At 42.9% G+C, this 24,983-nt stretch overlaps 2 protein-coding genes across 3 annotated transcripts in view; both read left to right on the forward strand.

The window, feature by feature from the left end:
• ntng2a (netrin g2a) overlaps positions 1-15,696 on the forward strand; it is an 82,278-nt gene extending 66,582 nt beyond the window's left edge. Inside the window, exons 6-12 of one of the 2 annotated variants that reach the window (XM_014172407.2) lie at positions 7,011-7,166; positions 8,825-9,895; positions 10,225-10,290; positions 11,322-11,393; positions 12,615-12,782; positions 14,227-14,361; positions 14,734-15,696. In XM_014172407.2, the coding sequence (XP_014027882.2) occupies positions 7,011-7,166; positions 8,825-9,895; positions 10,225-10,290; positions 11,322-11,393; positions 12,615-12,782; positions 14,227-14,361; positions 14,734-14,957 (1,892 nt within the window). In that variant the 3' untranslated portion in view covers positions 14,958-15,696. The remainder of the gene's footprint in view (positions 1-7,010; positions 7,167-8,824; positions 9,896-10,224; positions 10,291-11,321; positions 11,394-12,614; positions 12,783-14,226; positions 14,362-14,733) is intronic. The other variant, XM_014172416.2, reaches the window with a different exon arrangement.
• Positions 15,697-22,991: 7,295 nt separating this feature from the next.
• On the forward strand, positions 22,992-24,850 carry endog (endonuclease G). The gene is made up of 3 exons (XM_014172406.1): positions 22,992-23,691; positions 23,928-24,037; positions 24,227-24,850. Exons 1-3 carry the CDS (start codon positions 23,155-23,157, stop codon positions 24,507-24,509), a joined length of 930 nt encoding a protein of 309 aa, XP_014027881.1. The 5' UTR covers positions 22,992-23,154; the 3' UTR covers positions 24,510-24,850.
• The last annotated feature ends 133 nt before the right edge of the window (positions 24,851-24,983 follow it).

Below are 24,983 nucleotides of genomic sequence, written 5' to 3' on the forward strand. Positions count from 1 at the left end.
GGGTCAGAATATAATGATGTAATTACGTGTCTTCTCAATGACGCACTTCTCCGGCGCAACTCTCTGGTTGTCCTCACGATGTCAGTGTCCTTCTTGGCTTAGGGGTCTGATCCCTCGCCCTTGATCTGAAAGGGGTCTTCTGAGGACAGACAGCTCTGTAGCTCAGAGCTCACAGCTTCGGACTCGAACGGTGTAGATACCACTATTCAATGGAGAGTGGAGGCTGGGTGGTTCTGCTTGAATTCACCCGCTTAGACACAGCTACTCGTCCGTAGCTCGTGTAGAAAAAGATTTCTTTGTCTTCAACCTTGTGTTTCGTTTTGGGGTTCGTTGACTTTGTTAGACCTTCGCTGCAGCTTGGGGTCAATTAGTCTCCTATGTTAATTCTTCACTCTCCTGTCTTATACCCTCGGGTCAGAAGTGGGCGTAACCGCCTTTAGGGCAATTCTCTGGGCGGACCAAGTTAAGGGGCAAGGCCTAGATTTGACTAAAATCCTATTTAGGACACTACCTTCACATCTCATCTTTACCAAAACATTCTCTTTGATTTGGATATTTTCCACACAACGTACAATGTATAAACATCAGGCATATACTGGGAAAACTCTTAAAGGTACAATGTTTTCATAATAACGTCATCTCTTAACCTTTAATAATAATTCAAAAGTTACATACATTTTCATATTCCACCTCTCGTCATAACAGGTTAAAGGAAAATGTTTCTTCCAGTCCGCGGTGAGTAATCGCTTTTCTGATGTCCAGAAGTTATTTTCGGTCATAAGAAACAGTAGCAGCAACATTATGTACACAATAAGTTAAAGGATCAGAGGGAGATTTCATATGGTTTAAGCCAGTTTGCTACAGCAGAAAATGTATCCTGCAACAACAGGAAATGTGGATTATAATGGACATTTTTTGTAGGGGTTGATAAATAGACTACAAGTTTGCATTTCCTACTGTGCAGGAAAATTCGCAGCAACAAAACAGTGATCAAATTAAGATGCTACATCTGTACCTAGTAGACGATTAAGAATTTTCTCAAAATTAATGGTATGAGAGTAGATTCTACTCTACATCCACCTACGATGCTTGGCAGTCATATTTTTTTCTCCAAATTAATTCGAAATGCTTGTTCATTAGACAATTCTCACTTGTTTGTTAAAGTACAAAGGCAGCCTTTTCTTGACTTGGAGGGCTGATCTATGAACAGTTTTGATTATTTTTTATTATAAAATCTAGAGTCGATTGCGTGTAAGTAACATAATAAAAAAGTCCCCATTAAAATCTGTCAGTTTGAACTAGAGACCTGTTTATTTATTTTTTTAATAGGATGCGTCTAAATTCACAGCATCCGCCGATATCGCACTTCCGCATCTGCGGTGAAAGGTGGCAGAGCTAGAGAGGTGTTTTGTCAATCCATGAGACATCCCGAAAATCGACCTTCTCACGAAAACGCATGTAGCGTCCGAACGGTTTCACCTACAAACTATTATGACCACTCTATGGAAAGGGGAGACTCTCACGAACACGATGTTGGTATCCGTTTTCCGCAAGTGTCACGGGAGTCGTCTGAAGGTAACCGGAACCGGTTTTAAAGGATGAAGGTGGCACGCCCTGATCTGTTATACCTGTCCTTGTGCTTGTCTCCACCCCCCTCCAGGTGTGGCCCATCTTCCCCACTTATTCCCTTATTCCCTGTGTTTTCTGTCGTTCGTTTCTGTCTGTCGTTCGTTCGTCTTGTTTGTCAGGTCAACCAGTGTTGTATCTCAGCTGCTGCTTTTCCCTAGTCTCTCTTCTCGCCCTTCTGGTTTTGACCATTGCCTGTCCTGACTCTGAGCCAGCCTGCCTGATCTCTTTGCCTGCCCCTGAGCCTTCCTGCCGTCTGGTGCCTTTGCCCCTACTCTGGATTACTGACCCCTGCCTGCCTTGACCTGTCGTTTGCCTGCCCCTGTTGTTGTAATAAACATTGTTACTTCAACACAGTCTGCACTTGGGTCTTACCTGAAACGTGATAGAAGGTAGTTTTGTGCCTACCCAAAAAAGGGTTTAAATGTGTAAAAATATACTGTGTGTGTGTGTGTGTGTGTGTGTGTGTGTGTGTGTGTGTGTGTGTGATATACATACAGTGGGGAGAACAAGTATTTGATACACTGCCGATTTCAGGTTTTCCTACTTACAAAGCATGTAGAGGTCTGTCATTTTTATCATAGGTACACTTGAACTGTGAGAGACAGAATCTAAAACAAAAATCCAGAAAATCACATTGTATGATTTTTAAGTAATTAATTTGCATTTTATTGCATGACATAAGTATTTGATACATCAGAAAAGCAGAACTTAATACTTGGTACAGAAACCTTTGTTTGCAATTACAGAGATCATACGTTTCCTGTAGTTCTTGACCAGGTTTGCACACACTGCAGCAGGGATTTTGGCCCACTCCTCCATACAGACCTTCTCCAGATCTTTCAGATTTCGGGGCTGTCGCTGGGCAATACGGACTTTCAGCTCCCTCCAAAGATTTTCTATTGGGTTCAGGTCTGGAGACTGGTTAGGCCACTCCAGGACCTTGAGATGCTTCTTACGGAGCCACTCCTTAGTTGCCCTGGCTGTGTGTTTCGGGTCGTTGTCATGCTGGAAGACCTAGCCACAACCCATCTTCAATGCTCGTACTGAGGGAAGGAGGTTGTTGGCCAAGATCTCGCGATACATGGCCCCATCCATCCTCCCCTCAATACGGTGCAGTCGTCCTGTCCCCTTTGCAGAAAAGCATCCCCAAAAAAGGATGTTTCCACCTCCATGCTTCACGGTTGGGATGGTGTTCTTGGGGTTGTACTCTCCTTCTTCTTCCTCCAAACACAGCGAGTGGAGTGGATTAGCTAAGACAACGTGCCATTGGAACACAGGAGTGATGGTTGCTGATAATGGGCCTCTGTACGCCTATGTAGGTATTCCATAAAAATCTGCCGTTTCCAGCTACAATAGTCATTTACAACATTAACAATGTCTACATGGTATTTCTGATCAATTTGATCTTATTTTAAATGGACCAAAAATGTGCTTTTCTTTCAAAAACAAGGACATTTCTAAGTGGCTCCAAACTTTTGAACGGGAGTGTAAGTGTATTTCCTGAGCTGTCTTATATCACCTAGATGTAGGACAAACACTTCAAAACCTTGTTTCTTATTATTTATTTTTTCACTATTATGAATGTTTTATTTCAAAGCATTTCTCTGGGCTATAGTAGTAAAGGCCAAATTATATATATATATATATATATATATATATATATACCTAAAGGTGCCCTAAAATCAAATAGCTAAATGATCCATAGTATGACCACACCCAACGGCTTAGACTTTTAAGAAATAATGAATAAGATTATGAACAGGGGAGGTCCTGATCCTAGATCAGCAGTCCTGCTCTGAGACGCTTTATGAATACAGATCTTGGTGGGGTTCCTATCAATTCCAGGTGTGTAGTCAGTCCCAACCATAGGATTAAAGGTGATTTAAAGATTGATTATAACAGAGGATAGCTGTATCATTCTATATCATATTAATTCCACACATGATCCCTGTATCACAGCAGCGTTGTTCTCCAAGGTGAGATTCCTCACGGTGACAGAGGGAGAAAGGTTGGAATGATGGAGGGATGAGTGATGAATATTTATATCCCTCCATTCTCACCACAAATTGCACATACTGTACAGTACATTCCCCACCAAGGGCAATCTTTTTAGATATTAATACTATAAAACAATCACAAGACGCTTGTGATAGGATTTACTATACAATACAGTGCCTTTCGGAAGTATTCAGACCCCTTGACGGTTTCCATATTTTGTTACGTTACAGCCTTATTCTAAAACTACACAGAATACCCCATAATGACAAAGCAAAAACAGGTTTTTAGAAATGTTTACTAATTTATTAAAAATAAAATAGATACTATAACATTTACATAAGTATTCAGACCATTTATTCAGTACTTTGTTGAAGCACTTTTGGCAGCGATTACAGCATTGAGTCTTCTTGAATATGACGCTACAAGCTTGGCACACATGTATTTGGGGAGTTTCTACAATTCTTCTCTGCAGATTCTCTCAAGCTCTGTCAGGTTGGATGGGGAGTGTTGCTTGCTGCACAGCTATTATCAGGTCTCTCCAGAGATGATTGATCGGGTTTAAGTCTGGGCTCTGGCTGAGCCACTCAAGGACATTGAGACTTGTCCCGAAGCCACTCCTGCGTTGTCTTGGCTGTGTGCTTAGGGTCTTTGTCCAGTTGGAAGGTGATCCTTCTCCCCAGTCTGAGGTCCTGAGTGCTCTTGAGGAGGTTTTCGTCAAGGATCTCTCTGTACTTTGCTCTGTTAATCTTTCCCTCAATCCTGACTAGTCTCTCAGTCCCTGCTGCTGAAAAACATCCCCACAGCATGATGCTGCCACTACCATGATTCACCGTAGGGATGGTGCCAGGTTTCTTCCAGACGTGACGCTTGGCATTCAAGCCAAAGAGTTCAATCTTGTTTCATCAGACAAGAGAATCTTGTTTCTCATGTTCTGAGAGTCTTTAGGTACCTTTTGGCAAACTCCAAGCAGTTCTGTCATTTGCATTTTACTGAGGAGTGGCTTCCATCTGGCCACTCTACCATAAAGGCCTGAATGGTGGAGTGCTGCAGAGATAGTTGTCCTTCTGGAAGATTTTCCCATCTCCACAGAGGAACTCTAGAACTCTGCCAGAGTGACCATCGGGTTCTTGGTCACCTCCCTGACCAAGGCCCTTCTCCCCGATTGCTCAGTTTGGCCAGGTGGCCAGCTCTAGGAAGAGTCTTGGTGGTTCACACTTCTTCCATTTAAGAATGATGTAGGCCACTGTGTTCTTGGGTAGCCACTGTGTTCTGATGTAGCCACTGTGTTCTTTCTTCAATGCTGCAGAAATGTGTTGGTACCCTTCCCCAGATCTGTGCCTCGACACAATCCTGTCTCAGAGCTCTACGGACAATTTATTTTACCTCATGGCTTGTTTTTTTTCTCTGACATGCACTGTCAACTGTGGGACCTTATATAGACAGGTGTGTGCCTTTCCAAATTATGTCCAATCAATTTAATTTAGCACAGGTGGACTCCAATCAAGTTGTAGAAACATCAAGGATGATCGATGGAAACAGGATGCACCTGAGCTCAATTTCGAGTCTCATAGCAAAGGGTCTGAATACTTATGTAAATAAGGTATTTCTGTTTTTTATTTTTTATTAATGCGCAAACATTTCTAAAACCCTGTTTTTGCTTCGTCATTATTGGGTACTGTGTGTAGATTGCAGAGGAATTGTTTTTATTTAGTCACTTTTAAAATAAGGCTGGTAAAAGTCAAGCGGTCTGAATAGTTTCCGAATGCACTGTATGTACAAGGTGAAATTCATTGCATTTATTGATGACTGATGACAAATTCAAGCAATGGCACATTGTAGTGGTGTTCTTTTACATCACATTTAAGCACACGCACACACAGACACGTCAGTGTAACTCCACCATCAAGAGGCTGAGAGTGATATATGATATCACTCAGGGAACAGATCTTCTCTGGTAAACATTATTCTCTAAATTGGTTGTCCATTGAGGCAGATAGTAAGTGGGGGGAGAGGGGAGGGGTTAGGGGAAAGCTGTCCCAATCTCCCAACCTTCATGTTACCCACAGCTGCAGTACATATGAATCGTGACTTGCTTCAGTACCTAGCTCTGCTCCACATACGTGTGGGTCCCATGTAGCCCAGATCATTTACCACAGGCAAATTCACCTCCAGCAGACATATGATTTCAGCACGGCCATTTGTCAATAATACCCCACCCTAATGAAGCCGTGATGTTCCTCTTGGCGCGTAGTATTCAGATATGTAAATACAGATCATAAGAAAGCGGAACAGAATTGAATTCCCCACATGGATGCTACTAAGATATGCTCCAGCAGTTGTCCCAAAGTACATGCACAAACATTTCCTTAATGATATGCGCTTGTGCCTGGTGCCCAGCGTGTATTAACTCTTCCCGGCTGATAATAGGGCCTCTTTTTAAGTAAAGATTGAATTGAGAGTGTGTCCCTTTGGCCATGTGCTAATGATCAACCACTGGGGAGGGATTCTGCGTTAATAAAACATCAGCATGCCAGACAGCAGGAATGCTCCCACTGTTCCAAGTGCGCCCCACTGAATCCCAATGCGCCCATCTCCAGGAGGAGGGCGAGTCGCTCCTCTCCGCCACGTTTCACTACACTACAGGGAGACTCCACGCTCAGTGCTATACCTGAACCATGTTGACGTTGACGCATAATATTAGTATGATTTGAAATATCAGACATAAGGGATAATAAAAACATGATTTGGTTCTAGGCCAAGCGCAAAGAAACCGATATTGTGTGTGTGTGTAGGCATGTTTGCATGCATGTACGTGTGTGTGTGTGTGTACGTGTGTGTGTGTGTGTGTGTTTTATATGTGCGTGCATTAATTTGTGTGTGTGCTTGTATTTCTGTCTCTCACCCAATGTACCTTTTAGTTAGAAGCATAGCGTTCATTGTTAGAATACTTCAAAATGTCAGACCCTTACGAGACACTGTATGACCCCCATCATCTTCTGTGCCAAATGGACACCAGCAGCTTCACTGACACAGTGACAGCTGTGGTGGGTCCCACATCCAGCATGCAGCTCAGGGACTCCCTCACTGACACACCAGGTGGGAAACTAGTGAGATGAACACAAGTCTTGTAGTAGTAGTAGTATAGAGTATGATCACCTCAAACTGTATATGAATTCAAAGTATTGTAGTCAGGGTACTTTTAGTCTCACTAGGCACACACTAGGATTGCAGTTGTAATATGATGTTAGACAACATCTGGAGAGCATTGGTGTGTAGCTGTTGAAGTTAATGAAATAATACCTGCCTCATGAATACACAATAAACCTCTCAACCTAACTACCTCATTACTGGCTCAGTAAATGCTCTCCAATTGCTCCCTCAAGTGTTGCTTGTGGCAACTGACCAAACCTCCACTATACCAGCCACTGTGCCAGTCTCTGCCAGTCCCGACCAGACAGATAGCCCATCCTTAAACACAGTGACCTCGCCACCCCTGGAGGTAACACCCCCCACAACCACAGTGAAAGCGCAGCCGAAAGGTAAGTACCCAGATACACCGGAGGAATCTCTGACCTTGGACCCTAACACTACATTAGCTTTGACACCTTTTTTCTGTAAATGTCTTTTTGATATTGTTTATAGATCTAAATGTGTGAATATTGGTTAGACTATTCTTGCAATGCATCCACCTTGGACATACTGATAGTCACAGATGTTTCTATGACCTATCATTTAGTACATTTTACAAACGTTTGGGACTATAAGGATAGCGAAACATGCCTCACTTGAAACAGATGTATAAGAGTGACAGGCAAGAGGATCAGAAATCCTCACTGTTTGTCAGAGAAAACTCAAAGAAGCCTGTAGACCAACTATTTACACTCATTAACCTCTTTCAGTGTGGATCATGACTGCTGGAGGCCATAGAGTGCCTTAATCTCCCCGGAGGTTGCACTGGGGTAAAGAGATTAAACATGATTACTGGGCTAAAGTAGTCCTTAAGGCACGATACAGTATGTGGGCCTTGATGCTGTTCTGTTAACATCTCCATGTGCTAGGGTACTTACACTTCAGGGGTTCCTGTCTTGTGTCAGCTACTAGCTTACACTTAGTTGTGTCTCCCAGAGGCTGGGTGAGTATTAGAATAGAGCCTTGTTTTTTTACTCACTGTACAGAGCCCACATTTGTAACCCCCAGATATAAAGAGACAGTGGGAGTGAATAGGGGAGTTTGGAGAGTATGAAATGCATACTTTGACAGGCCCAATGATGATAAGGTAACTCTATCATTCTATGCTGTTTTTTGTCTATTTTGACAGAGACGGTTTGTAAATACTGAAGGTGAGAAGTTGGCCAGGTGTTTTCTACTCTTGTTTGGAAGATTAAATACCCAGCAGGCTCACTATTTCTCAGGAACTGGCAGCATGTTGATCTTATCCCAGGGATTTCTAGAACACAGATGAGTGTAGCTACTTTGATTCCCTTGGGAATGTTTGATAGGAAAAAGAATGCAACAGAACATTTCCAATCACCTGCAATAAAAACGACACCAAAGTGCTTTGTGGCTTTTTACTTTTAAATGAAATGGCCATTCTGTTTGTTGCCCCCTTAGCACCTTCCTCCTGCTTAGCAAGGGTCTGATTATATCCACCGGTGCATTGTGTGCTGCCCGCCCAGCCGGTGCTATACCTCACACCGTACAGGGAAAGTGCTGCCACTGGACACAATCAACAGCCAGGGGCGATAAATCATGAAATACGCTATCATTGTGTAACATCATCTCTTTCTGGAGCACAAGGTTGAGCCAGCATTACTGTGCTGGGGGCCAAACCTCAAGCATTTCTGATCACCAATTGAATGAACAGCTGCTAAATATTTCACAAGCTGAGAGAAGACCGGTCGTGGTAAGGGAGAACAAAACAGGCAAAATGATGGAGCCCGTGGAGATAGATACATACATGAAACCATTACAGGATGGAGGCACAGAACACTGTGCCTGAGGTTGGGCCACAGGGCAGATGCAATGGAAGTGATGATATCAGGGCATGGGGTATTCCATTTCTACTGATACTGACTGAAATGGGGGAAAAGTTGGCATTGTCACTGGACAATGCCAGCGAGCCAACATCAATATATTATAGATATAGTGGTTATTATGCCATCTTGACAGCTCATGATTTTTCTGTACACAATTGCAGTTACTCAATCATCTGAAGCAGCTGACATCACATTTGATGCAACCATACCAACATCAGATGGATTTACTCAAACACTAGACAGCACAATGACAACTTCTTACACAGTGACCTCTGACACCAGTCCCACAGCATCTGACACCAGTACCACAGCATCTGACACCAGTACTACAACATTTTACACAGTGACTCCAACATCTGACATATTTACCACAACTTCTGGCACCGTTACCTCAGCATCTGATGTATTCACTTCGACATCTGGTGTGCCCTTTCTGGCATCGGACACAGTTACTCCAGCATCTGATATAGTAACACCACTAATAAATGGATTTACCTCAGCACCTGATGCTGATACCTCAGTATCTGCTACATTTATTCCAGCATCTAATGGAGATACACTCGCCTCTGACGTGGCTACTTCAGCATCTGATGGACTTATCTCAACACCTGATGGAGCTATTTCAATACCAGGAGCAGTTCCTCCACCTCCCGACACAGTTACTTCAGCAGCTGAACCTCTTTCCCGGGCACTGGGTGGAGCTACCACCCAAGTACCAGACAAATCTACACCTGATGCTGCTACACTAACTCCTGATACAGTTACGCCTGATGCAGCTGTTCAATCCCCTGACACAGATACCTTAACATCTGATGATCCTATCCAGGCACCTGATGTAGTTACTACAGCTCCAGACTCATCTTCGGCAACCCCATCTCCTGACACAAGTGATCAAGCTCCTGACTCAGTTGATCCAGCTCCTGACTCAGGTGATCCAGCTCCCAATTCAGGTGATCCAGCTCCCGATTCAGGTGATCCAGCTCCCGATTCAGGTGATCCAGCTCCCGATTCAGGTGATCCAGCTCCCGACTCAGGTGATCCAGCTCCCGATTCAGGTGATCCAGCTCCCGACTCAGGTGATCCAGCTCCCGATTCAGGTGATCCAGCTCCCGACACAGGTGATCCAGCTCCCGACTCAGGTGATCCAGCTCCCGATTCAGGTGATCCAGCTCCCGATACCGGGGATAGTGAGAAAGGGGAAAATAAAGAAGAAAATGTTAAACAGGAAACAGGTACATTGTGATATATATTTTTTCTTCCATTTATAAGTTTATGCATATTCCATCAGTAAACTATGGTAACACTGCAAATATTGAAGGAACCACATTTAGAATGAACAATATTATCCTCTAATATGCAGTTGTGTATGCATTCTATATGCTGCTAATATGCAGTCATGTCAGTAAGGTGTTATGACCTTCATACAAGGTGTTGCCTTAATGGGTTCATCAAATAGTTGGGGGATAATACCTAAAGGTTCATTCGACACTAATAAAGAATGAGTAAACAGTTTGAACTTGCTATTTATTCTGATCTCTCACGATCTCTCTGGTGTACATAGTTACCCCCAAAACTGAAGCCAAATGGGAAAGCAAAGGGAAGGTGAAAAAAAAAGAGACAAAAAAAGGTATATTGATCAACAGTAGTCTAGTGGTGTTTGTACTGTATGCTAATTTTGCTATCATTAGCATGTCAATTTGTAGCGGTGTCGGTAACCATCCATTTTGAATTCCCTGAACCCACTCACAGTTACTCAGCAATGGGGTTGAAGTTGACGTGTTAGTTGCCTGGTTGCTATAGGAAAACATGCCCACTGGGGTTCAGAGTGCAAATAGATAATTGATGGACAAAATAGGAGTAGAAAAGCATTGAGACATTTTTTTGGCTGAGCCCATGTCCCAGTAAGATACCTGATCCATGGTTTCATGAGGCTATTGACTCAAAGCACCAGGCTGCTAACATGCATTAGGAGTAGTGTGTGTGTGTGTGTGTGTGTGTGTGTGTGTGTGTGTGTGTGTGTGTGTGTGTGTGTGAAACCTAATGTATTTTTGTTGTTGACATGTTACAGAATGGGCCACATAGTATTGTGAGGGTGATTCTGTCACCACTTAGACTCCACTCATCAGCTGTAGATTAACCAGTATTGAAAACTAGCTTTGGACGGTGATTACTATCACTTCAGGGTTGTGTTCATTAGGCACTAAAACTGAAGAAAACAGACTGAAACAAATTTTTGTTTTCAGTTGTAAAAAAAACATTACACTTTTTTCCCATCGCATTCCCTAATATACACATCCCTAGTAAGGCCTCTTACTGCTGGTGAGGTGGATTGTCTGATTGGGAATGAGATGTTGTTCTGGTAGAGCAGTAAATAGCTATACTTTGTTAATTACTGAACGTTGTAATGCACAATGCTGTGTGTTAATGGGTAGATTTACATGGTTGATAACTATTTATGGATTGTATGCTGTCTTTGTCTGTGAATCCTGTGAGATGTCTGACAGTGACTCACTATTAGCAGGTCGTAACCTCTTGTGTTTGGCAGACATTTTGATTTTAGTGGTCTCTATATTTCAGCGACTGCGTAGTAGAGGCGTGTTCACATTGGCATGTTAGTATTAGCTATAACTCACTTAAATATATGCTTTATTTCTCAAGCGGTTGTCAAACTGTTGATTCCTGGTGGGTCCAAATACAGCCAGTCTAAGGTTGCATACGTCCAGTTTCAAGGTAAGAAATAATTTCCCGCATTAGATCTGTTAGGACAAGACAACTGTGGAAAAATGGCCAAAGTTTGTCCATTATTTTCCTTTATTCATTCATCTTTTGTTGTTTCCATGCGTTTCTTTGTTGCATTTTGGTCTTCTGTTTGTTTCATAAGGTAAGAAACTAATTTCCGTTCCATTTTAGTAATACTGTCGTTCCTTTTAATTGAGAGCTTAATGAAATCTCACAACCCATAGCGTCTATGTTTCCACTGATTGCGTAATGTCATTAGTGTGGATGTCTGTTTGAACTGTGGATTAATTTGTGAGACAGTGGCCATTCTTTCAACAAACTCTAGGGTAATTGGCCCATTCATATTTGATAAGCTGTTCTTGCCCCCCCCACCCCACCCCCCCATCCCACTGCTCTACTCTGTGGCACAGCATGTCTTCATATTGCACCAGCAGCATCTTCAAAATAACGTGTCAATAATAAATCCCCTCTAAACAAAGAGATGTAACATGATGCCTGATTAAACAACTAAACCATAATCTAAATCTCCTTGTAAATGTAGCATTATTTAGCTTCTTGTAGTATAATGGAACAAACTGCTAATGCATAATAAGCTCCATTATGACAATCAATTGATCAAGACTGTAATGCAAACAAAATTGAAAACAACTTATTTGGTGTATTTGCTCTACCATTAATTACATGTTACACCTCTGTAAATCAATGTACAGTATTCAGAGGCCGGATCGTTAGCTGGTTAAATAATGCAGATTTTGACTTATTGAGGTCAATGGCTTTCCCATGGGGCCACAAAGTCAGGAAGTGGTTTCTGAACTCAGCATAATTCAGGTCTATGGAGCCAGCTATGTCTTATCCATTTGGCTTTTGTATAATGAGTGAAACAGTTAAGTTGTACACTCTTAGCAAATGTATTTCTATCTAGAACCTTGAAGGGTTCTTCGGCTGTCCCCATAGGTGAACCCTTTGAATAACCTTTTTTGGTTGCAGGTAGAACCCTTTTGGGTTGCATGTAGAACCCTTTCCACAGTGAGTTCTACATGGAACCAAAAAGGGTTCTCCTATGGGGACAGCCAAATAACCCTTTTGGAACCCTTTTTCTAAAAGAGTGTAGAGTAAATCACTGAGTGCTACCTCTCAGTTTGAATTGTTTGAATAGGACCATTCCTCCTCCTCCTCCTCCTCTAACCCTACTCTGCTCTTTCCCCTTGTCAGACTGTGAGTGCTATGGCCACTCGAACCGCTGCAGTTATATTGACTTTATCAACATCGTGACTTGTGTCAGCTGCAAACACAACACTAGGGGGCAGAACTGTCAGCACTGTCGACTGGGATACTTCCGGAATATCTCTGCCGAGCTGGACGATGACAACGTTTGTATAGGTCAGGACCTCTCATCAGTTCCTTCATGTACATTACACAATGATATGCACAGTGGAAAATGTTTGATAAAGGCAAAACAAGACAGATGTATCATTGTGTATTTCCTTCAATCCCTACTAATCACCTGCAAATCTGTGTTGTCTCCTGTATGACCCCTTGCAGGTCAAGAGTATTAAAGCATGATCCTTTGAGCCTATAACAGCTAAATATAATCATTATAGCTAGCTAATCATTTATTCAGAAAAGGTTGAAAACATTGCAATTCATACCATAGTAGCCTAAAATGCTAAGGAATTACAATTACACCTGCTGGATCTAAATGAATCAGCATACAATGTTTGTAAAGCAGCATATGTAACAATACATGAAGGTACCCTGTCTAAAGGTGTTAACTGTTACGTTGTTAAGTATACTTTAAATGCTCTTTTCACATCTATATTAGAATTTTTTGGTGGAGCCCAATGCCATGCATCCTATTCGACTCCCCATTTATCATAGGTAAGATTAAAAAATGACTAACTAAAGAATACAGCCAGTGCCTAAATTAAATGTAACTGTCGAACAATTTTAAACAGCATGCAACATTCAGGTGTATTTATAAACAAATTATTTGTAAACCAAGAAAATTACAATTACACAATTTCAACCAATGAGGTTTAATTATTATACACTTTTCAGCCCTTTTATAAACCCTTGATTAACATTTTACTACACAAATACAGTAGCACAACACAAAAGTACTGCACAGTGCCAAGCCAGAATGACACAATGGCACACTGACACCTACTGGAGGATCTATCATACACAACAGCAATACTGTTAGTAAGTCGTGATCTATTGGACATTCAACATTTTGCAATGGAAGCAAAATCAGGAAGTTTTCTTACTTGGCAAGTTCCCCCGTTTCAGTCCATCTCCATCTGTTTGGTAGCGAATGAAGACGATCCTGTCCTACCTTGGGAAAATTCTGAACGTTTGAACAATGAAGTTAGCTGAGCTCTTATCAATGTTAAAAACTACGTTTATGATATTTTATCCAAATACGTTTGTCACAGAATCCAGTGTCAGTGTTATAAGATACAGCTGTGAAGTGGGCCTAATGTTTTCAGGCAAAGGATAAGACATGTACTAAAGTAATATAATATAATATTACAGAGAAATGGTAAAGCAACGCCTCAGGCTGTCAAAGTTTCCTCAGGCTGAGAGACGTGTCAGGGAGTAAAAAAGTTTTTTATTAAAACACAATGTTCCTTCATGTAAAATGATGAAACGTGCATAGAATGGTCAGTATAATACCACTGACATGTTGATGTAGGTCTATGTGACCGGGGCTAGTAACACCGCTGTTTCCACTAGATTGATGAGCACTTAGCTTATTTAGGTGTGCTGTGTTGTATTTCTACCCTCACTAAAACAACAATGTCTTGTTAATCCCTTTGTGCAGAGTGTAACTGTAACCAGCTGGGGTCCTTCCACGCCCGCTGCAACGAGACAGGGTACTGCCAGTGTAGGGATGGCTCCACTGGGCCGAAGTGCGAGGACTGCCTGCCTGGATACAGCTGGAGACAAGGCTGCTCCCGTAAGGAGTGTGTGTGTGTGTGTGTGTGTGTGTGTGTGTGTGTGTGTGTGTGTGGGAAGTAAAATGGAGGATAGTGTTCTGAAGAGTAGCCTAAAGTTGAGAAGTTTGCCAATGGATTGGTAATCAATGCACAATGAGCGCCATGAGTCCTTCGCAAGGTTGTGTAACAATCTAGCAAACTTTACTGTATAATCACTAATTCAAGAGAAAATAAGAACTGTACAGATAAGGTCAGAACAGGTGTCCTGTTAATGTACAGGAACTGTTGCCAGAACCAGAATATCCTGTATTGTTTCTAGGCTTGAGGCATTCAGCGGGCCACTTAGTTTCCTCCCTCCTTATTCTCCATCTCCTCCCTGTCTCCCCCCGTAGCCAACGTCTGCGACGACGATATGCTGCTGTGCCAGAATGGAGGCACCTGCTTCCAGAACCAGAAGTGTCTGTGTCTGCCAGAGTACAAGGGCCTGCTGTGTGAGCAGCTGCTCTGTGAGGGAGAGAGGGGCTGCAGCGGTGCCTCTGCCTCCTACCTCAGCCTGGTTGCCATGCTGAGTTGCCTTCTAGCCAACGCCCTGCTTAGACTAGTCACTGCTTGCTGAGCTACACCCGGGACAGCTGGAGTACACCTGGCTACATTTTTGGGACCTGCCATTCGCAGTACTTAGCTCAGTCTAACTGTGCTGTTGCATTCTGGGAGAATGTTTGAGGGCTCCAGCCCCCCGGTCACCTTCGCCACGATGAGACAGAGAGTTCCTCTCTCTATGAAAGCCAGTGCTGAAAGAACTTATACCAAAAAACTAAATCACTATCTTAGAAAAGTTTAGAGCGAATTGTATTGTCGTACATTTAAGTTTGTTCTCACTGAAATACTGCACTTACCCAACTTGTTTTCTGAACAGAGATGGCTGTAATCACTGCTGAGGCCTACTAATGCCAAGTTTATCTTACTCTCAAATTCACGTTTCCTTACTTTGCTGCATAGTTTATTTGTTTCCTGGAACAGTCATTGAACTGAAAAGTGGAGAAAAAGTAGTACTTTTTTTTTTACCAGAGTTGATGTTTCAGTAGCTTGTGGTGGAGAATCAATTGTCGCATGGAAATCATGAAGCAAAGAGAGAGAGTATAACCTATCCAAATCAAACAAATCTATGTATGAATATTTTTTGGTAGAAATTGTTATTTTTGTTCCAAGTAAACGTTATCATTCTGAAGAAAATGACCCATGATGAGCTTTTTATTATTGTAAACCTTCCTGAGAATGTGACTGTTAGATGATGTTCCTGACACCATTGCATACAGACAGTTGAAGGAATAAAGCCTGAAGGTCTGAAAGTTGAAGAATTCAGTCCAAGGTTTTATCCATCTCTCTCTCTCTCTCTCTCTCTCTCTCTCTCTCATAGGTGAATATAATACTTCTGGAGGAACACATTTCTGGAACCTAGCTTTAAATATTTATTTTTACTTGTTATTACATTACACGTTGAGATCACAAACGAGCATTATCACGTATGTCTCTAACAAAACATGTACAATGCTAGAGCTACAATTAGGTGATTGATTTAGGTCACACAATTTCAAACCATGACATTGATACTACAGTATTATGATATGAAACCATGACATTGATACTACAGTATTATGATTTTCTATGTATCCTTATCCTGAGCATCAGAAACCTGGTATGCAAGGGATATCATATCTGGATATTTCTCATGAAATTCTGTTTTGAAACTGTGCATATGAAATGTGAGAGCCCATATCCAAAATTAACAAGATCCCAGCTCTGGATTTTAGCAGCCAAGGATTTGTTGGATGACAGTTGTAGAGCACAAAATAAGATTGAGACACTACAAATCCTCAATGGAAGAAGAGCACCGCAGTCAGAAAATAAGGTATGCAAAATCTTCTATTTTGTGTTTGTGATTTTCCAAAAATCGATCTTGGTTTAATAAAATGTATATGATAGAGAGCTTATTAATTAATGTTGTCACGTTCTGACCAGTAAAGGGGTTATTTGTTATTGTAGTTTGGTCAGGACGTGGCAGGTGGTGTTTGTTTTATGTGGTTCGGGGTTTGTTGGGCTATGTAAGAGGGGTGTTTGTTTAGAGTGTTCCGGGGTTTTTGGGCTATGTTCTTGTTAGTTTATTTCTATGTTAGTTCTAGTCTTTCTATGTCTATGTTTAGTTAATGGGGTTGACCTTCAATTGGAAGCAGCTGCTCCTTGTTGCTTCTAATTGAAGGTCTTATTTAAGAGGGGTGTTTTTGTATGGGATTTGTGGGTAGTTGTCTCCTGTTTAGTGTCTGAGCACCTGATAGGACTGTTAGTGTCGTTTGTTTTGTATACGTGATTTGTTTGTTTTTCCTTCTTCACATTAAAAAGAAGATGAGTAGACACGTTCCCGCTGCGTTTTGGTCTGATCCTTACGACACCCGTTACAGAACTACCCACCACCAAAGGACCAAGCAGCAGCGGAGGAAGGAGCAGCAGGTGGACTACAAGGAGTCATGGACTTGGGAGGAGATCCTAGCTGGAAAAGGACAATGGAGGAAGACTGGAGAGGACCGGGAACGCTGTGCAGGTACACGGGGATTGGAGCACCGGGGAGAAGGATGGACATGGGCGGATGAACAAAGATTTTGGGAGGACAAACGAAGGAAGCTGGAGGAGACAGAGGCAGCCCCAATCAAAAAAATTGGGGGGGCACACACAGATCAGCGGAGCCGAGGATGGAACCAGAGCCAGTCGGGGTGAAATTGGAGGTGAGCGAAGCAGAGACAGTAAAGGAGTTGATGGGAAAATTGGAGGAGAAAGCTATGAGAGAGTTGGTGTTTTAGGCACGACATTCACCCTGCGGAGCGTGTCCTCAAATTGATGTCACCTGAGTCAGCTCTCCATACTTGTCCTGAGGTGAGTGCTAGCCGTCTGGTGAAGACAGTACCAGTCCCACGCACCAGGCCTCCAGTGCGTCAGCCCAGTCCAGTACGTCCTGTTCCTGCTCCTCGCACTAGCCTTGAGGTGCGTGTCTCCAGTCTGGTACTTCCACTACCAGCACCAGGCCTCCAGTGCGTCAGCCCAGTCCTGCTCCTCGCAGCCTTGAGGTGCGTGTCTCCAGTCTGGTACTTCCACTACCAGCACCAGGCCTCCAGTGCGTCAGCCCAGTCCTGCTCCTCGCACTAGCCCTGTGGTGCGTGTCTCCAGTCTGGTACTTCCACTACCAGCACCAGGCCTCCAGTGCGTCAGCCCAGTCCTGCTCCTCGCACTAGCCTTGTGGTGCGTGTTCTTAGTCTGGCGCATCCTAAGCCAGCCCCACGCATCAGGCCTTCAGCGCGCAGTCCCCGTCCAGAGCGTCCGGTGACAGTGCCCTGTCCAGAGACGGCCCACAGTCCGGAGCCGAGAGAGATCGCCCTACAGTCCGGAGCCGGGCGCAGCCAGAGTCGCCCTACAGTCCGGAGCCGGCGCAGCCAGAGTCGCCCTACAGTCCGGAGCCGGCGCAGCCAGAGTCGCCCTACAGTCCGGAGCCGGCGCAGCCAGAGTCGCCCTACAGTCCGGAGCCGGCGCAGCCAGAGTCGCCCTACAGCCTGAGGTCTCCAGCAACGCACATCAGCCCGAGGTCTTCAGCAATGCGCCATAGCCCAGAGACTTCGGGAGGGGTAACATTTAATAAGTATTTAGCGGGGTTGAACAGGTTAAGTTGGGGAGTAAGGCCGGAGCCTGAGCCACCTCCATAGTAGGTTGGTTGGGGAGGGGGGGGGTGTAGCACAAGAACCGTCAGTGACGGTGGCCACCCTCCCTTCCTTCCCTTTAGTTTGGGGTTATTTTTGTGTTTTTTTTGTTTAAGGTGCATCTGGGGTCTGCACCTTTGGGGGGGTACTGTCACGTTCTGACGAGTAAAGGGGTTATTTGTTATTGTAGTTTGGTCAGGACGTGGCAGGGGGTGTTTGTTGGGCTGTGTATTATGTAAGAGGGGTGTTTGTTTAGAGTGTTCCGGGGTTTTTGGGCTATGTTAGTTCTAGTCCTTCTATGTTTAGTTAATGGGGTTGACCTTCAATTGGAAGCAGCTGCTCCTTGTTGCTTCTAATTGAAGGTCTTATTTAAGAGGGGTGTTTTTGTATGGGATTTGTGGGTAGTTGTCTCCTGTTTAGTGTCTGAGCACCTGATAGGACTGTTAGTGTCGTTTGTTTTGTATACGTGATTTGTTTGTTTTTCCTTCTTCACATTAAAAAGAAGATGAGTAGACACGTTCCCGCTGCGTTTTGGTCTGATCCTTACGACACCTGTTACAAATGTGTACATTTGTACTCATTCCAAGAAGCATGACACATGTTAGGTCTTCCCAGTTAGCCATCGGAACAACAGCTATTTTTGGGTAAGAACACACTGATCCTCCAGGAATAGCAGTGTACTGATACTGAGTGGTGAGGGGCAACGTTCATTTTCAATTCAATTATCCCTCTGATTAACTTTGCAGGATCCTCTGCATGTGCTTTATGTTTGTTTGGTAGACTTTTAGGTATGGCTCTTAAGATTCAGCATGAATAAAGAATTTAATTTGGAATTAACAATACTAACTTTGCTATGTGGTGATTTGGCCAACTCTAAAACAAACAATGCATCTTCTTCATGCACAATACTACTCTCTCTTATAGTACAACAGCATCAGTCTCACTTGAAATCTTTTCTACTACAACAAGGGGGTAAGTAGGCACTCCTATGGGCAGTGCTTGACTTGAGCAGGAGCCATATAAGAAGTGGTACATTTCCCAATGATCTCAAAACAGCCCGGTTGGTTCCGGTCCACAAGACGAGCAGTAAAACAAATGTAGAAAACTACAGGCCTGTGTCAATCCTCAGCACCTTATCCAAAGTTGTTGAGAGATTCGTTTTTAATCAACTTGAGGGATACCTTCTCGAGCACAAACTTCTTTATGAACTACAATCTGGCTTTGGAACAGCTCATTCCACTGATTCTTGCCGTATCCAACTTCTTGACCACATTAAGCAGAAAGGTGAGAAGGGGAACTCTGTTTTTCCCGTCCTTCTTTTGCTGGCCATGGCAGAACACTGACATTCCTGTCTTGCAGGAAATCACGCACAGAACGAGCAGTATGGCTGGTGGCATTGTCATGCTGGAGGGTCATGTCAGGATGAGCCTGCAGGAAGGGTACCACATGAGGGAGGAGGATGTCTTCCCTGTAATGCACAGCGTTGAGATTGCCTGCAATGACATCAAGCTCAGTTCGATGATGCTGTGACACACCGCCCCAGACCATGACGGACCCTCCACATCAATTGATCCTGCTCCAGAGTACAGGCCTCGGTGTAACGCTCATTCCTTCGACGATAAACGCGAATCCGACCATCACCCCTGGTGAGACAAAACCGCGACTCGTCAGTGAAGAGCACTTTTTGCCAGTCCTGTCTGGTCCAGCAACAGTGGGTTTGTGCCCATAGGCGACGTTGTTGCCGGTGATGTCTGGTGAGGGCTTGCCTTACAACAGGCCTACAAGCCCTCAGTCCAGCCTCTCTCAGCCTATTGCGGACAGTCTGTTGTTACACGTGGTCTGCCACTACGAGGATGATCAGCCATCTGTCCTGTCTCCCTGTAGTGCTGTCTTAGGCGTCTCACAGTACGGACCTTGTAATTTATTGCCCTGGCCACATCTGTAGTCCTCATGCCTCCTTGCAGCATGCCTAAGGCACGTTCACGCAGATGAGCAGGGACCCCGGCCATCTTTCTTTTGGTGTTTTTCAGAGTCAGTAGAAAGGCCTCTTTAGTGTCCTACGTTTTGATAACTGTGACCTTAATTGCCTACCGTCTGTAAGCTGTTAGTGTCTTAACGTCCGTTCCACAGGTGTATGTTCATTAATTGTTTATGGTTCATTGAACAAGCATGGGAAACAGTGTTTAAGCCCTTTACAATGAAGATCTGTGAAGTTATTTGGATTTTTACGAATTATCTTTGAAAGACAGGGTCCTGAAAAAGGGACGTTTCTTTCTTTGCTGAGTTTAGTATCAGGGAAGTATACAGTTTACATAGAGGAGACCCTGAGTAAGGAATTGTTTGTTTGTTTGGAACAAAACGTAGATTGCTTAGGACTGACAAGATAAAGGTAAACTGTGCAGGCAAAGAGATTGAATCTAAAACAAGTGCAACTTATCATGGTGTGTCTTTAGATCAATCCCTTTCTGGAGACCTGATTGCTGCTAAAATTCTTCCTAAAATGGCAAACAAATTGTTATTGTAACAGTAGATATTTTAACATCAAAGTTAAGAAACTGCTTGTCTCAACCTTGATTCAGTGTCATTTTGTTTATGCCTGCTCTGCTTGGTATAGTGGGCTATAAAAGCTGAAAAGGAGAATGCAGGTCATGCAAAATAATGTTGTCAGGTATATGCTGAATGTTCCCCCCTAGGACCCACATAGGGGTACAGGAGTTCCGGGAGGTGGGCTTGTTGCCTTTGGAGTCCAGAGTGGACTAACTTAAACTTAATCATATGTTTGACATCTTAAATGATCGTGCCCCAGGTTATATGAAAAACCACATTGATATGGTATATAACCAACACAGATTCAATACCAGACCTGGTGTTATGTCTTGTAAAATCCCAAGAGTAAACAGTACTGCGAGGAGCACGTTTTTTATACAGGCATTTGTCTATGGAATAGCCTCCCCGTGGAGATCCAAGCAAAGAAAAGGTAAAAATAGCTTTAAAAAGCAGGCAAAGGTTTTCATTTGGACAAGATTGTCTAAGTAAGAGAAACCACTCCACTGCCTCTTGTGCCCCCCTACTGTTGGTCAGCTGTATTTATTTGAAGGATCATTATGATGTTAAATTAATAGATTGTTTTAATGTGAAATGAATATGGTTGATTTTTAAGGTTAGGGAAAAGTGCAGTGAATAGTGCCACTTTTTAGGATGTCAATATAAATGAATGTATTTATGGTTGTTTGTAATTTTGTCTGGCCTTTTAATCATTATATGTGTTATTGTTTTTACCATTGAGAACCACTTTGGAAACAAGCGTTTTAATGAATACTTTCAATTGATATCCTCTGGGTCCATATTTTACATTTTGTTGTATATGTCTGTTACCCAAAATAAATCAAATTCAAGAGAGGATTCAAAAAGAGGCCCACTTCCTGTTTTGTCTGGATGTGGACATGAAGTTTCACCAGCGCTGGGGAGCTGAGGCGCTCAGCCAGCTTGTCGCTGCAGTTCAACTATCTTACTACTATGAGAGCCGGGACAAGTTCCCCTACGAACGCAGACCTGCCTCATTATCCTTTGTGCCCCTGAATGAGGGGGACTTCTACTATGCCGGAGCAGTGTTTGGAGGGACTGTGGAGGAGGTCCACAAGCTGACTAGGACATGCCAGGAGCATCTGGACAGAGACAGGGTTAATGGCATAGGGGCAGCGTGGCAAGAGGAGAAAGATCTCAACCGCTACCTTATCTACAACAAACCCACCTGGCTGCTCTCCTCTGAGTACATATATGGTACTACAGAAGGGGTCATGATGCACCTGAGATCAAGGTCATAAGGCTGGCCTCTGTCAATAAGAATAACGTAGAAATACGACAATGTAAAGATGTAGAGGGTCAATAACCTCAGTTTTGCATGAAAAAAAACATGAAATACAAATTATTTTAAACAGAGGATGATCTGCTTTGCTCTTATACCCAATATCACTTGGAACTTTATTTTGTAAGTTCGCTTTTTTCATTAATATTTTGTTGTATTAAGGCCACAAAAGACAACAGGCATAAATGTTATAACGATTGAATTAATTAAAGATGATCTACCACCACCAATGTATTTTGTCAAACTGAATGCATTGGTCACATGTTGTTGGTATAGTCAGAGCCATACAATTGTACAGTGCCTTCAGAAAGTATTCATACCCCTTGACTTATTCCACATTTTGTTGTTATAGCCTGAATTCAAAATGAATAACAAGTAATTGTTTTCTCACCCATCTACACACAATACCCCATAATGACAAAGTGAAAACATGTTTTTAGAAATGTTTCCAAATGTATTGAAAATAAATACAGAAATATCTCATTTACATAAGTATTCACAAACCATTTCTATGACACTCCAAATTGAGTTCAAGTGTATCGAATTCCCGTTGATCAACCTTGAGACGTCACTACAACTTGATTGGAGTCCACATGATGTAGAAAATCTGTGGAAAGACTTGAAGATTGCTGTTTACCGCCACTCCCCATCTAACTTAACAGACCTTGAGAAAATCTGCAAGGAAGAATGAGAGAAGATCCCCAAATCCAGTGCAAAGCTGATACAAACATACCCAAGATGACTCAAAGCTGTAATCACTGCCAAAGGTGCTTCTACAAAGTATTGACTCAGGGGTGTGAATACTTATGTAAATGTGATATTTCATTTTCAATAAATTTGCTAAATGTATAAACATTTTCACTTTGTCATTAAGGGGTATTGTGTGTAGATGGGTGAGGAAAACAAATATATTTAATCTTTTGAGTTAAGGCTGTAACAACAAAATGTGGAATAAGTCAAGGGGTATAAATACTTTCTGAAGGCACCGTAGTTTACGCTGTACTAGAGCCTATTACATTCTGTATTGTACCTTTAAGACGTAGCTACTGAAATCGTCATATCCATGCGCCCATTCCATAACAGCGAGAATTGAAAATGAAACGAGCATGTGGAAATGTGTGATATGAAATTAACTTTTTATGTAGCTGATTGTTGTAAAAGCGGTAAAGACTTGGTAATAGTTTGTGGTAATTATTCCGGTGCATAAAATGTATCGTGTTATCTGTTCTAAGTGGTTTATCTCCGGCGTGTCCTTGACTGTGGGAGCAGCTATTGGTGCGTATCTGAATGGAGATTCGACGAATAGATTCATAAATCCGAGCCATGGATTACTCAATCGAGTACCCATTATTCCTATTCCAAGTGTGGACGCAGCAACCGACCTTACCACGTACCAAGGAGGCGGTCAAATGGTTGGGTCCCGATCAACAGCTGCAATGAAGTACGGCTTCCCATCTCTCGCCAATATCAAGACGAGGGAGTCCTACGTGACATCGTATGATCCCAGAAACAGGACTGCTGCATGGGTTATAGAGCAACTCAGTCCTGATGGCTTGACTGGACCTTCAGATAGGAAATTGTGCGACTTTAAAGAGGATGATACGGTGCACGTATACCACAGGGCTACCAATGCAGACTACAGAGGCAGTGGATTTGACAGGGGGCATTTGGCAGCAGCTGCCAATCACAAATGGAATCAAAAGGCAATGGATGACACGTTCTATCTCAGTAATGTCTCACCACAGGCAAGTCATGTATTGTGGGGAGACATGGCATATTAGGCAATGTGAAGATGAATAAGTGTTACACAGTGTGCGAGTGGTTAAGGTGGCAATATAAGTGTGCAGTTTAAAACACTAATGATGAGTCAAAAAGGCTTCTGAATCCCATGTAGCTACACTTCCAGAGCAAAGTGCATGAATCAATGAATGGCTGTTCAAGAAAGTCAAGTTTCTTTCATTCACCTCTTGTCTTTCCCTAGAACCCAAATTTAAATCAAAATGCATGGAACAACTTGGAGCAGTACTGCCGTTCACTTACCAAGCATTACATGAATGTGTTTGTGTGCACTGGACCACTTTATCTGCCCAGGTGAGTGTCATTTGAAACAGACTTCCATAACAAACATAATGGTATTTTTCAGTGTTGCCATCTTAAACGCCATTCACACAGTGATCTGCTTTTGCAAACAGGCATTATGCAAGCATCATGATCTGTGTGAATGGGGTCCAAGGTGAGAATGATACAGAAGTCATAACTGTTCCTTCTCTCTGCTTATAGACAGGAACCAGATGGGAAAATGTATGTGAAGTACCAGGTGATGGGGAGGAACCATGTGGCGGTCCCCACCCATTTCTTCAAGGTGGTGATCCTGGAGAAGCAGAGGGGAGAGGTGGAGCTGCGTTCGTATGTGATGCCCAACACACCTGTGGATAACAAGATTCCTCTGGAGCGCTTCCTGGTGCCCATCGAGAGCATTGAGAGAGCCTCAGGACTGCTCTTTGTACCCAACATTATGAAGAGGACAAACAGCCTGCTGGCTATCACTGCTGGAGGCAAATGAGTCTGGTCAGCTCTGTGTAGTGTGGTGGGTCTGGTTCATTAGGGCACACTGTAGCAAAAACATTTTTAGAATTGAAAACAAACATTTTCATTGGACAGTACTGACCCGTTTCACTCTATTTTTAAGAGTTTTCTTCCATTTTGTCTTCTGAACACAACCTTGGTCATTCAGCTCTGTGTAGTGTGGTGACCATCCTCAGTAAGGATTTACATGACTGCACCAAACCCATCTGCTTTGTCAATGTAGTGCTTATTTTGCATTGAATTCAACAAAAAAGGGAAACAATCCAATTATTGTCCAGTAGGATGTGATGCTAATAAATATTTAGGAGCATTAGACTAGTTCTGAATGATTCTTGCTTATTATTTTTGACTATCCAAAGGGGACACACATCTTCACATTAAATAAGCTGTTCCATCTTTGAAAAGAGTGGGGCTGGCCCTGATACAGAGATACTGGAAAAGGACAAAGCAG

The sequence above is a fragment of the Salmo salar genome, chromosome ssa24 (genome assembly GCF_905237065.1).
Source record: "Salmo salar chromosome ssa24, Ssal_v3.1, whole genome shotgun sequence".
Lineage (NCBI taxonomy): Eukaryota > Metazoa > Chordata > Actinopteri > Salmoniformes > Salmonidae > Salmo > Salmo salar.